The sequence below is a fragment of the Pistacia vera genome, unplaced genomic scaffold, assembly GCF_008641045.1.
Source record: "Pistacia vera cultivar Batoury unplaced genomic scaffold, PisVer_v2 Contig654, whole genome shotgun sequence".
Taxonomy (NCBI): domain Eukaryota; kingdom Viridiplantae; phylum Streptophyta; class Magnoliopsida; order Sapindales; family Anacardiaceae; genus Pistacia; species Pistacia vera.
This window is the reverse complement of record NW_022196506.1, coordinates 119,669-132,673: the sequence shown is the minus strand read 5'-3', so window position 1 is coordinate 132,673 and position 13,005 is coordinate 119,669. Positions and strand designations below refer to the sequence as shown.

At 37.0% G+C, this 13,005-nt stretch overlaps 2 protein-coding genes across 2 annotated transcripts; one reads left to right on the top strand and one right to left on the bottom strand.

Moving 5' to 3' along the window:
- The first annotated feature begins 278 nt into the window (after positions 1–278).
- Positions 279–1,115, top strand: LOC116111938. The gene has a single exon (XM_031398098.1). The coding sequence runs from the start codon at positions 369–371 to the stop codon at positions 903–905; it is 537 nt and encodes a 178-aa protein (XP_031253958.1). The 5' UTR covers positions 279–368; the 3' UTR covers positions 906–1,115.
- A 421-nt stretch (positions 1,116–1,536) lies between these two features.
- Positions 1,537–2,013, bottom strand: LOC116111913 (mitogen-activated protein kinase kinase 9-like; the record flags this gene model as incomplete). The annotated part of the gene is made up of 1 exon (XM_031398075.1): positions 1,537–2,013. A coding segment is annotated over exon 1 (477 nt), but the record flags the coding sequence as incomplete, so codon positions are not given.
- Between the last annotated feature and the right edge of the window lie 10,992 nt (positions 2,014–13,005).

The window sequence follows — 13,005 nt, the reverse complement described above, 5'->3', positions numbered from 1 at the left end:
TGGCTTTTTTTTTTTTTTAATAAATATTTTTAGTATCATTGAATTTTGAAACAATGACAACTGTATCTTATATGTGTTATTGAAATTAGAAAATTATTTTAAAAAAAAAAAAGTATTCCATATATTCATACATAGATAGATAAATAGAATAATTTAGGTGGGGAAATTTAGTTGAAAAAATGGAATAAAACTATTAGTTTGTCAAGGAATCACTTTATATCAATGGCATGGCCTTAGCTGTACAAGAGAATATCATAAGTATTTGAGCAATNTTGCATTCTTGGGCTGGAGGGTTAACTGAATTTGGGGATGGGAGGAATCAAGAAAGCACAAGTGAGGCTGTGAACGCATACTATTCAGCGGCTTTGATGGGGCTAGCGTATGGAGACACCCACCTTGTGGCCACTGGATCAATGCTAGCCTCAATGGAGATTCAGGCAGCACAGACATGGTGGCATATAAGAGAGCAAGACACTCTGTATGACAAAGATTTCACTCGAGAGAATAGAGTGGTAGGTGTTTTGTGGGCTAACAAAAGAGATAGTGGACTCTGGTTTGCTCCTCCTGCTTGGAGAGAGTGTAGGCTTGGCATTCAACTGCTCCCCCTATTGCCAATCACTGAGGTTTTGTTTTCTGATGTTGGATTCACGAGAGAACTTGTGCAGTGGACATTACCGGCTTTAGGAAGAGAGGGAGTTGGAGAAGGATGGAAGGGTTTTGTTTATGCTTTGGAAGGGATTTATGACAAAGAAAATGCTTTGCAGAAGATCAGAAACTTGAACGGTTATGATGATGGGAACTCACTTACTAATCTCTTATGGTGGATTCACAGTAGGGGTGATGAAGAGGAAGAAGGATGCGGTGGACTGGGGAAATTGTGCTGGTTTCATCACTACTGTCACTAATCTCTTATTTTTATATCAGCCTGTCCCTTTGTTCATGGGGATTTAGTCTGGGCTTCATCTGGATTTGATTGCTAGTTTATACTTGATAAATGTTGTCTTCGGTTTACATGCTTGTACATACATTTTAAAATAAGATTGATGTATCTCATCAAAGCTTTTCCTACAATCATTTGCCTCATTGCTATATTTCTGGTGTTGGTTTTGAGGTTTCAGTTTGACAATATCAATAAAGCTACAGTCACCGGGGTTTTTCACCGAAAATGTGTATTAGTTTACGTGTCCATTGACTCACACCATCAGTCCAGACACGTAATTAAATAATAAATATTTTTCTAGTGAACGGTCCCATCAAATATAGATGGTCGTTCACTTACATGGACTTCTGTCTATATTATATGGACGGGGGTCTATTTACTACGGATGGGCATTCACATTTAAAGGATGTCCGTCCATAAGTAAAATAGAATAATTTTTTTTTTTATAAAAATTAGGGACGATTGTTTATCCTTTAGGGACGACCATTCCTTTATTTTGGACGGGCATCTGTAAATAAGGACACTCCTCCTTAATCAAAATATAAAAATAAAAAAAATAAAAAACTAATTGGACGGGCGTCCATTCCGTCCATTATTTTGGTTTTTATACAGTGAGTGCGAGAAACCATGCATGCGAGTTTTTGTTCAGAGAAAGTCCCTTTTTTTTGCAGTAATGTTTCGAGAGTGCCGGCGTCCATGTACTCCATCACCATGGCAATATCCCCTGACGGTTTTTCGAACACGCCGTGGCACTGGACGACAAAAGGAGAGTCGGTACGGCGGAGGATTTCCATTTCGCGGAAGACTTGGCGGCGGAGTGTGGAGTCGCTCTCGCCGTGGACAACTTTCAAAGCAAATATCTTGTCAGTCCGTTTATGACGGACTTTGTAGACAGTTCCACCATTTCCGTGGTCGAGGACTTGTAGCCTGTCCAAGTCTGCGCATGTTATGGCGGCAGAATTGCCGGAGGGGGCGGCAGCTGGAGGGAGAGGTAAGGGGAAACGTGGGCAAGGGTCGGATTCTGGTAAAGGGAGTTTCAGATTCAACTGTCTGCGCTGCCTGACAACTGCCATTAATACAACTAAGAGCTTCCAGTTCAGGGTTTGACGAGATAAAATGAAGCGAGGGATTATATATAAAAATTTTGAAGGGAGAAGAAATGAATGATTCATGAAGGGAGAGAGCTAATTGGGGAAGTTGAAGATATTCATGGATATTTATGGACTGGAGTTCGTCTCATGAATGCGCTTTTGAGTACGGTTAATCAATGGTTTAGTTTTACTTGCATGAAAAATCAAGGTTGTTGTATGTTTATTTGTTATCAGAAGATTTGTTCGAATAATAATTAATCCTCTGGTTAAGGTTGCTGTATGTTTATTTGTTATCAAAGTGACTGGGCTCTTATGATCTTCTGTACCACTTTATTAATTTTACTGATTAAAAAGTTTTTTTTTTTAGGGGTTAATTTTTCTAAGTTTTCAGTGTTTAAAGCTACTAAAAATGATAGTTTCTGTTGGAGATAGCTTAATGTTGCTGTAAGTTTTAGTTTCTCAAAATTTATGGTTCGAGTAAAGGAAATGGATGCTTAAGTTTTGATTTCTATGATTGTAGTTCCAGAAAAAACCTCAGTTGCTGGAGATGGCAGTCGTGTTCGGTGATCTTAACTCAGCCTCTGGTTTGAAGAAACTTGATGAGTACCTTCTGACTCGTAGTTATATTACTGGGTGAGTTTTATTTTGCCGTATATTTGTCTGTGTGCTCCCAAGAATAGTGTCAGTATCCATGGCTTTTTCCTGCTAGAGGGCTTTTTTGTCGAGCTTTATGCCTATGATGGCTATGATTACTCTTCTTCTTTCCTTTCTGAACATTATCTTCTTTTCCCTCAACATTCTTCTCTGAACCTTTGTGTCTTCTCTCTTTACCATGACTTCTGTGGTGTTTGCTTCTTCTTGAGCTAGTATTGCCTTGACCAGGCATCTCTTCACCACCAATATTCTCTGATTCTAGAGGAAGATCAATATTCTTCTCCTTCCCTTTTCTCCTGCTAGATGGCTTATCAGACTGGTTAGTTAGTGATGAAGCAGGTACAACTTCATTACCTAAAAGAACATCCCGCACTGTGCTTTCTCTACGTGGTAGCAGTATCCATGTTTAGAATTTTTTTCTTTTTTTAAAGCATGACGGGCGTCCATTCCGTTCCAAACATAAGGGACGGTCATCCAAAATTTATGGACTATCATCCCTAAAGTTTTTTTTTTTTTCATATTTTGATTAAAGATGAACGTCTTTTATTTGTGGGCATCCATCCAAAATAAAGGGACGGCCGTCTATAATAGATGAACGACCGTTCCAAATGTTTATAAAAATTTTTTATTGTATTTTATTTATAAACGGGCGTCCTTTAAATGGGAATAACCATCCGTTATATATGAACCTCGTCCATATAATATGGACGGGGGTCTATGTAAGTAAACGGTCGTCCATATTTGATGGACGGCCGTTCACTAGAAAAATATTCATAAAAAAATCGAGTCATGCGTACACGTAGGTTGGTATACATTTTCGGTGCAAAATTTTCGATGTCCGTAGCTTGTTGTTGACGATATATGGCTGAGATTATCCAGAGCTTTTCCTGGACTTCAAACTTTTTCTTGATTGGTTTAGATGTGATTCTGCCTTGTTTGGAATGCTGAAAGGTGAAAAATGGAAGAGCAAATTTCGCTTAGTACCCGTGTTTTACGCGAATGCCAAGTTTAGCACTATTCTCAATTAACCCCCAAAACTATTTAACAATTATCTGATAACATCCCTTTTCATCAACTCTGTCAAAGATGAAGTAACAGAATACGAGTGTTTTACGTTTTTGCCCCTATCACGCATTGAATATTAACCGAACAAGACAAATAGACAACTACTGTGTTACCATGTTATTTCAAAAAGACAATAAAACCAACCAATTAAAATAAGAATTTATGTTATCAAATTTATTTATTTTTGTAGTTGATATTGTCCAATGGTCATATAATATGTGATGAGGAAAGTAATGAGGAGGGGACAAGTCAATGAAGGAGGAGTGAGATTACCAAATTACTACTGCAACGTTAACGCTTTTCAAACGGCATCAAGGAAAAAGGGTGGTTTGTATGTAATTCTTGAATAATATAGGGTTGCCAGGAACTTATAGCGTCAAACTTGGCACTCGCAGTTTCTAAAAATACAGGGGTACTAAGTGAAATTTGCTCCAACAATGGAAGTTCCGCAAGCAGCTATAGTTTAAAGCAGGGTGTTCAGTTCCGGTATCTTACAATTTTTTTTAAGGAACCCAATTGACAATTCCTTGAAATTTGAAACAATAACACTACGAACATCGAAATATCAGCACCGAATTTCTGTACCGACCTACGTGTAACGCGTCTTTCTATTTTTTTATAATTTTTTTCTAGTGAACGGTCGTCCATCAAATTTGGACGACCGTTCACTCACATGGATGCCCGTTCATGTTATATGGACGGGCGTCCATATGCGAGAGACGGCCGTCCATATAATATGGACACCCGTCCCTATTAAAATAAAATAAAAAAATTTGTAAAAGCTTAGGGATGGCCGTCCATTAATTTTGGACGGGCGTCCATATTATATGGACGGCCATCCCTCGCATAGGGACGGCCGTCCATATAATATGGACCCCCGTCCCTATTAAAATAAAAATAAAAAATTTGTAAAAGCTTAGGGACGGCCGTCCATCTATTATGGACGACCGTCCATTAATTTTGGACGGGCGTCCACAAATAATGGACGCCCGTCCTTCACCTAAATATGAAAAAAAAAAATTTCTTTGGGGACGCCCGTCCACAAATTGTGGATGGCCGTCCGTAATTTTTGGACGCCCGTCCAAAATTAATCTTTTACAAATCTTAAAAAAAGCGATGGACGTTGTGGACGGCCGTCCTTTTATTGTGGACGGGCGTCCGTAAGTAATGGACGCCCGTCCAAAATTAATTCGTAAAAAAAATATTTTTTAAACACTGGACAGCCGTCCACAATTAATGGACGGTCGTCCCTTTTGTAAAGGACGGTCGTCCAACCCTTATGGACGGCCGTCCATAATGTTATTAAAATTAAAAAAAAAAAAAAATTCGCGTTGTAGTAATATTTTTTTGTTTACATTAGCTTCTTCGATACACTTCTCCAACAAGCGCTAAAATTCTTCGAGCGAAAGAAAACCAGCGCCAAAATTCGTCGTCCCCTTCTACTTCATCGTTGCCGTCTGTTCTTCGTCTCAGTGTTGCGTCTGCATTCCTTAGCCATTTCTTCCCGCAACAAACATTTTCTCCTCATTTTCCAGCTACCGTGTGAAGAACGAAAGCTATCATCTTTTCATTTCATCAAACCATAGCCATTTTTTACAGTCGAAAGAGAGATCCATTCTTTACAGGGAAAGGGAGATTAGAGAGATTTGTGCAGGTTAATAAACGATTTTTATATAATTTATACATTTATTTAGTTTTTTACCGTGGAAATTTTTATATAACTTATCCATGTATTTAGTTTTGTATTATATTTTGGATTGAATAAATGTTCCAATAGAAAAAAACTGATAGAGAAAATTTGTTGGTGATTGTTATGAATCAGATTTCGTGAACGTGAACACTAGTATTGGATTTGCATTAAATTATAGAATATGGAAGAGTCCAGTTTGGCTCAGAATATGGAAGAGTCCAGTTTGCCTCAGAATGTGGAAGAGTCCAGTTTGCCTCATTTCAATGATGTTGAGGTAAATTTATTGTATCGTATTGTTTATTTATTTTGATGTGTTGTATTAGTACATTCTAATTTTATGTATTATTAAACCATTTAATCAGGAAATGAACGTGATGAATTAGAAGATATGGGATGTGCAGAGGAAGAGTAGAGCTCATATTGGAATGGTGTGATTCAGTTGATAGTCTGGTGAAGTATTACCAACGGTATTGTAACAAAATAGGATTTGAAGCAATGATACGTACGTCAAAGAAAGGCGAAGTGGAGAGATGAGATATGTGACAGTCGCATGTTCTTTCTGGAAAGAGGAGATGTAAGTCCATAAAACCTTGAAAAAACAACCTGTTGCCAAAACAGATTGTAAGAGTCGGATTAGTGCAGCTTTGAATGGTGAATGCAAATGGGAAATTAAATCAGTTGTACTTGAACATAACCATGATCTTACAAGTCTGACAAAAAGAAGATATTTCAAGGTTAACCGAACGATACAACCTTATGTGAAAAGGCGACTTGAAGTTAATGATGTGGTTGGGATTAGACCGTGTAAAAATTTTCAGTCATGTTCAGTTGAGGCAGAAGGTGTAGAGAATTTGACGTTTCTAGAAAAAGATTGTGAAATACATTGAAAAAGTGAGAAAGTTACGACTTGGAGTTGGAGTGCTTCCGCAGTACTTGAGTATGTTAGGAAAATGCAAAAGCAGAATTCAAATTTCTGGTCATGATTGATGTAGATGAAGAGAGTCGATTATAAATGTGTTATGGGTTGATGCTAGATATAGGGTGCATATAAGAATTTGGTGATGTTATCACCTTCGACACAACGTATCTGACGAACAAGTATAACATGCCATTTGCTGCTTTTATGGGGGTTGATCATCATGGACATTCTACGTTGTTAGGTTGGTGGGTTAATCATGAGGCACTAAGACAATTGTATGGCATTTCGTTCTTGGCTTGAATGCATGGATGCGCTCCTAATGGAATAATCACTGATCAAAATAAGGCCATGCAAAATGCAATTGAGATTGTTTTCCCTGGTACAAGACATAGGTGGTGTTTGTGGCTATAATGAAGAAACTACCTGAAATGTAAGGGGGTTAAGGAATATGAAACTATCAAGTTTAAGTTGCAAAATGTTGGTATGATTCCTTTACGGTGAAGAGTTCGAAGAGCGGTGGAAACCAATTGTTGATGTGCACAACCTTCACGATAATGCATGGTTATGTAGATTGTACAAAGAAAGAGTACGATGGGGTGCCTGCATTTCTTAAAGATACTTTCTGGCAGGTATGGCTACTACCAACGTAATGATTATGCATGCATTTTTTGATGGGTATGTCAATTCCCAAAACCACTTTGAAACAATTTGTGGAACAATATGATAATGCATTGCGAGCTAAAGTGGAAAAAGAAAGAGAGGCTGATTTTAGATCTTTTAAATCTTGGATACATGCATAACTAATTACCCATTGAGAAACAATTTCAAAGTGCATACACACTGCAAAGTTTAAAGAGCTTCAAGATGAGATTGCGGGAAGATTTATTGTGAGTTATTTTTCTGAAAAAATGTGATTCATGCAGGAGTTTCAAGTTTGGGAAGATGTTTGGTTAGAGAAATAGTCGTCGTGTTCCTCATGTAGTATACTTTAATGAAAGTTCGTGGGACATTCGTTGTACTTGTCATTTGTTGAGTTCGGGGGGATTTTATGCAGACTGCCATTATGGTGTTGATTCATAAAAGGGTTTCACACGTTCCGGAAAAGTACATTTTACGGGGGTTGGAGGAAGAATGTGAATAGATGTCATACGAAAATAATAAGGTCAGTTATAATAGGTGGAGCACCAACATTGAAGGACAATGTTTGATAAGTGTCTAATTTAATGCTGACAGTAGCGGATGTTGGCATCAAACAATGAGGAAGATATTAATATGATGACGGAGATTATGATTGACATGAGGAAACAGTGGAGCAAAAGGAAAGTGAGGGAGAGCTTGGTACAACAGTGAACATCTCTTCTAAAACCGGTTTGACTAGTCAAGATGGGGACAGTCCTCCTAAAGAGGGGAATACCCTAATCATTAGTCCACAGGCAGCTCGTAGCAAAGGTCGTCCTCCATGTAGAAGAAAGCAGTCGAAGGTTGAAGAAATGTACGTAGGGTTAAAAAGAAAAATTACAAAAACAAAGAATTGGTATGACTTATACATTATTCAGTAATTTTTTTGAAACATTATTTACTTATTGAAGTTTAGAATATATCAACTTGATTATTAATGTGTTATGATACTTTTAGGAAAAGGATCATCGGTCTAAGCGACAACAGGAACCGTTTCTTTCATGGACTTCCGGGCCGATGCGGAAACTCAAGTGTTGTCAAATGATGTTTTTACTACACAAGTATGTGTTATATATCTGTTAATTGTAAATGCCTAAGTTTTCTATACCGTATGCTAAATTGTGGTTGTTAAACAATGACAGATGTCCACTGGTCCAGTTCCAAATCTCGCAGGACAAAGTAGTTTCTATACTGGACAGGAGTTTGTAAATGATGAACATGTCTCGTTGGGAGATGTTTGATATTTTTGCCAAATTGAAGCATATAGAATTGTATTTGTTAGAAATTTTCATGCTTGGTTAATTTCTACCGAATGCAGTTGAGTGTATGCTTATACAGTTGTTTTATTTTTTGTATTTTCGTCATTGATTGTGTAGGATAGTGAATCATGATAATGACGTTAATGTTATGGCATTTTGGATATGCATTTCTTTTTAGATTTGAATTTTTATGTCTTTGGGTATGTCTAGTATACATATACATATACATTGAAAAGAGTTATAGACATATGTATAAACAAAAGACAAATATTTATAAACAAAAGACAGCTTTATTTATAAACAAACTACAATTTATTAACAACATCCGCTCAAATCAATCTATTTATAAACAAAAGGGAAAAATTCTTCATCATGATGCAGGGGGTGGAGGTTACTAGGATGAGGAGGCTGTTGAGAAGTTCTTCATCATGTTGAAAATCTTTGTCATGCGGTCTCCAATGATGTCAACTGTTTCTTCAATTCTTGATGCAACGTGTTGAAATCACTTTGCAGTTCTTACATTTGCTCTCAGTACGTGAAAAACGCTCTTCTTGAAACTTTACATCCGCTCAAATCTGCTTTCTATTTCCTGTAAAGTATGAGAAGCCATATCTTCTACATTCTCAGATGGTCTAGGTTCAGTACCCGTTCTTCTTTTTTGCGCACTAGACTTGTCCTTTAGTAACCCCTTCTGGAATACTGACACCTTCTTGAACCGTTGCATCTCCCTCCATTTCATCTTTAATAAGATACCATTGTCCTACACATCTTTTTAATCAAACCAATTCTATTCAATGCACATCCCCAACACATTAGTTGTAGAAAACAATCTTATGTTTACATCATTAGGGGTGATCTCAATATTCAAATTCTCACATATTAACGTAAACAGCATCCCCAATATATTTCTCCTTCTCTGCAAGGATCTCTCCCAACTTCTTAATCAATAACTTGCTGAATTAACTTGCCTCCTGCTATGCTGCTTCCATGAACAATAAATCCTTAACCGTCACATTTCCATTGTCTCTTTCCTACCATTAAATGTGAAAGTCAGATATCTGTGAAATACTCTCATAGCAGGATTCGGTAACTTTGTAGATTTACACCTATGTGGATGGTAAGTCCTATTCCGGAAACATTAATCCAAGCTTGTTGGAATCCCAATTTCTAGGTACGTTTTCCAACAACTTCACAATCAAATCCTATCCAGGTTGCTAAATCTTGGGGTGTCACTACAAAGTTCTGATTCTTTAATTTAAAGACATTGTATAGCTTGAAACTCATCACTGTCTGTCCTACAACTTCCAAACTACACAAAAAACTCATATATCAAATGCTATACCATCATATCTCATATGACTAAACAGTCTCCTTTCAAATGATTAGTCAACCATTGATTTCATCACCTAACCTAAACTTGTTAGAAGGCCTAAATCCAACTTCTTCCAAGGCAAATATCTCTTTTCGACACGTCCTCGTAGTTTTTTATGTGCTAGTCTCGAAATTGAAATACAGATGAGGATGGCCTTCCTGAGGAATGGTTGTATTTTTGCCCTCACCATTTTCTGCTTTCTTCTAAAACCTGTATACATAAAAAAATCGTCATCATAATCTGCCAAAGACACATAGCCAAATTAAGCCTGTTGTTCAAATAAAATCCATGTAGATGAATGCCAGAAAGCTTACTACTGGAAATGAAAAGTATGTTGATCTTCTGGATGGATGAACAGTCGTAAAATATGTACAACATTAAAAAATATGTTTTCTTGGTTCTCTAAACAGGATATGTGAAAAACATACAAATGGGATGAATCTTAAAATTCATAACAATACACAACGCAGTTTGCTTCCGAATTATCCATTTATTGCTCCGACAGTATCTGTGTGCAAAAAATAAGGATTGAATACAGTATATTCATCATTTTACAATTGGCTGCTGATTTTTTTGTTAAGTTGAATAGTACCTTAAGAGATGTAAAACACACAGCTCAAAAGTGGGCTACCAACATTTCCACTTGCTAGAATAAACAATAGAGCAATATGAATGATATTCAAACAGTTAGATAGGTGTAGATGATTTTGTATATGTAGATATTCTTTCATATCTCTTTGCTTTTTTTATTCCCATTATATTAGTAGGCAGCCAGAATTATTGAAGCTAAGAAGAAAAATTAGTCATCAAGGGGTATAACACTAACTTAATTAAATTAATTAATACCTTCTCTGGTATAATGGAATTGAAAAGAGAATTGAATATTTAAAGGCTTCTACTTTATTTGCAACTTTCTACTGTTACATTATCTCTTCTTCTTCTTGGTATTGAGATGAAAAAGTATATAACTTTAACAAAGAAAGGTATCAGAATCATTCAACAAGTCCAAAAATTTAGAAGGTATACGATTCTTCTTCAAGCAAAGGAGCTGTTCCATTTGTCAGGCGGCCAGAATATTCATATTCAACATGCATGCAGTTTCAAACTTGAAGATTTAAAATTCGATTTTAACTGTTTAAAGACTTCTCTCCATGAAAATAGTGTAACTTTCTAAGCACTATAGTAAAACCGTGGCCAATATTTATTTTTTCTTGCCATAAATAAGAAAGGGTTGATTTGAAGCAGCCGAGCGAAAAGGGTTGATTTCATTTCCAGTAGTAAGTGATTTACAGGTAAGATTTATAAAGGGTGTAGATGGGTAGAGTGACTTGGAAAGGGTTGAAGAAGGAAAATTGAAGGATCTACCAATTCAACTGGTACAGGGGCTGAGTGTGGTGACTGCTGAGGAGACTTCTGAGGGATTTGATTCAAGTTTCATTGCTTACTCCGAGCAGATCAATGAGCTGTGTAGTCAAGGGAAATACAAGGGGATGCAATGCACATTTTTGAGGAAACAAAACAAAATGGTATCCCTATAAACAAATCGATCTACATGAATTTAATGGATGGACTAATCAAAAAGCAAAAAAGCATTTCAAAAGCTGACGATAGTAGCTAATCTCTCTTGGCATCAAATGAGAGCAATTTGACATAGATTCAGCTGCTATTGAACACAAAAGGTAAGTTTTTTTTTTTTTTCCAGAAGTTGTTTTATTTACTAAAGATCCTGCCAGCTTGCAATTCCCCTTTTGTGTGATGCTGTTTGTGGCATTTCATTGTATTTATAATTTTTTGATATTTGGAATTAATTGATGGAGGTAGATGCATTGTTTGAATGCTGGCACACCTTGTATAGTACGTGCCATAGGTCGATATACATACGTAGCAGTGTATTGTGTAAGTGTATACATGTATTAAAAGTTTGAATATAAGTTGCCGATATTAGTGAAGTGGGCAAGATAATGAATGTGTGCCTACACCTTATCTTACTGATTATATTTCATAGCAAGGAAATGAGAAATCAACAACATTCAAGCACGGATACTGGAAGTCTATGGCTTGTTTCCATATCGTGTATTCTTATCCTTGTTTTCGAATCAAATTTGTATAAATTGTGCCTAAAATCAATTTATACATAGCCTAAAATCAATTTTTCTTTCACAGTAGTTCACACAAATCAGCATGTAAAATAAACTACATTTATCTTTATCAATGGCAGAACACTTCTATTCATCAATCACACAAACCAGTCCCACCAAATTGACTGGATTTTATCTCATCAACTCAACTCCATTCAACACATTCATCCAACCAAAAAAAAAAAAAAAAATTCAAAAAAAAACTTGAAAAAGGAAAGTGTTTAATTACCAAGCCGAAGAACAAGCGCAGAACAGGAGTCCAGAAGAAAAACACCGCGAAGACGAAGAAGATGCAGTAATGCAGATGGAAGATGAAGAAGATGGTAATGGCTGCCTGGGTGTTAAAAAAATTTGAAACTTCCCCAAATGTTTTAACCTAAAACGTGAAAAAAAAAATTTTTAAATTTTTTTAATAACATTATGGACGGCCGTCCATAAGGGTTGGACGACCATCCTTTACAAAAGGGACAGCCGTCCATTAATTGTGGACGGCCATCCATAATGAATGGACGGGCATCCATTCAGTATGGACGCCCGTCCACAATTAATGGACGGCCGTCCACAAGTTAGGGACGGCCGTCCAGTGTTAAAAATATTTTTTTTTACGAATTGATTTTGGACGGGCGACAATAAAAGGACTTGTGGACGGCCGTCCATCGCTTTTTTTAAGATTTGTAAAAGATTAATTTTGGACGGGCGTCCAAAAATTACGGACGCCCGTTCAACATTAAGGGACGGCCGTCCACAATTGGTGGACGGGCGTCCCCAAAGAATTTTATTTTTTTTCATATTTTGGTGAAGGACGGGCGTCCATTATTTGTGGACGCCCGTCCAAAATTAATGGACGGCCGTCCATAATAGATGGACGGCCGTCCCTAAGCTTTTACAAATTTTTTATTTTTATTTTAATAGGGACGGGCATCCATATTATATGGATGGCCGTCCCTTGCATATGGACGCCCGTCCGTATAACATGGACACCCGTCCAAAATTAATGGACGACCGTCCATAATAGATGGACGGCCGTCCCTAAGCTTTTACAAATTTTTTTATTTTATTTTAATAGGGACAGGCGTCCATATTATATGGACAGTCGTCTCTCGCATATGGACGCCCGTCCATATAACATGGACGGGTGTCCATGTGAGTGAACGGCCGTCCGAATTTGATGGACGGCCGTTCACTAGAAAAAAAATTAT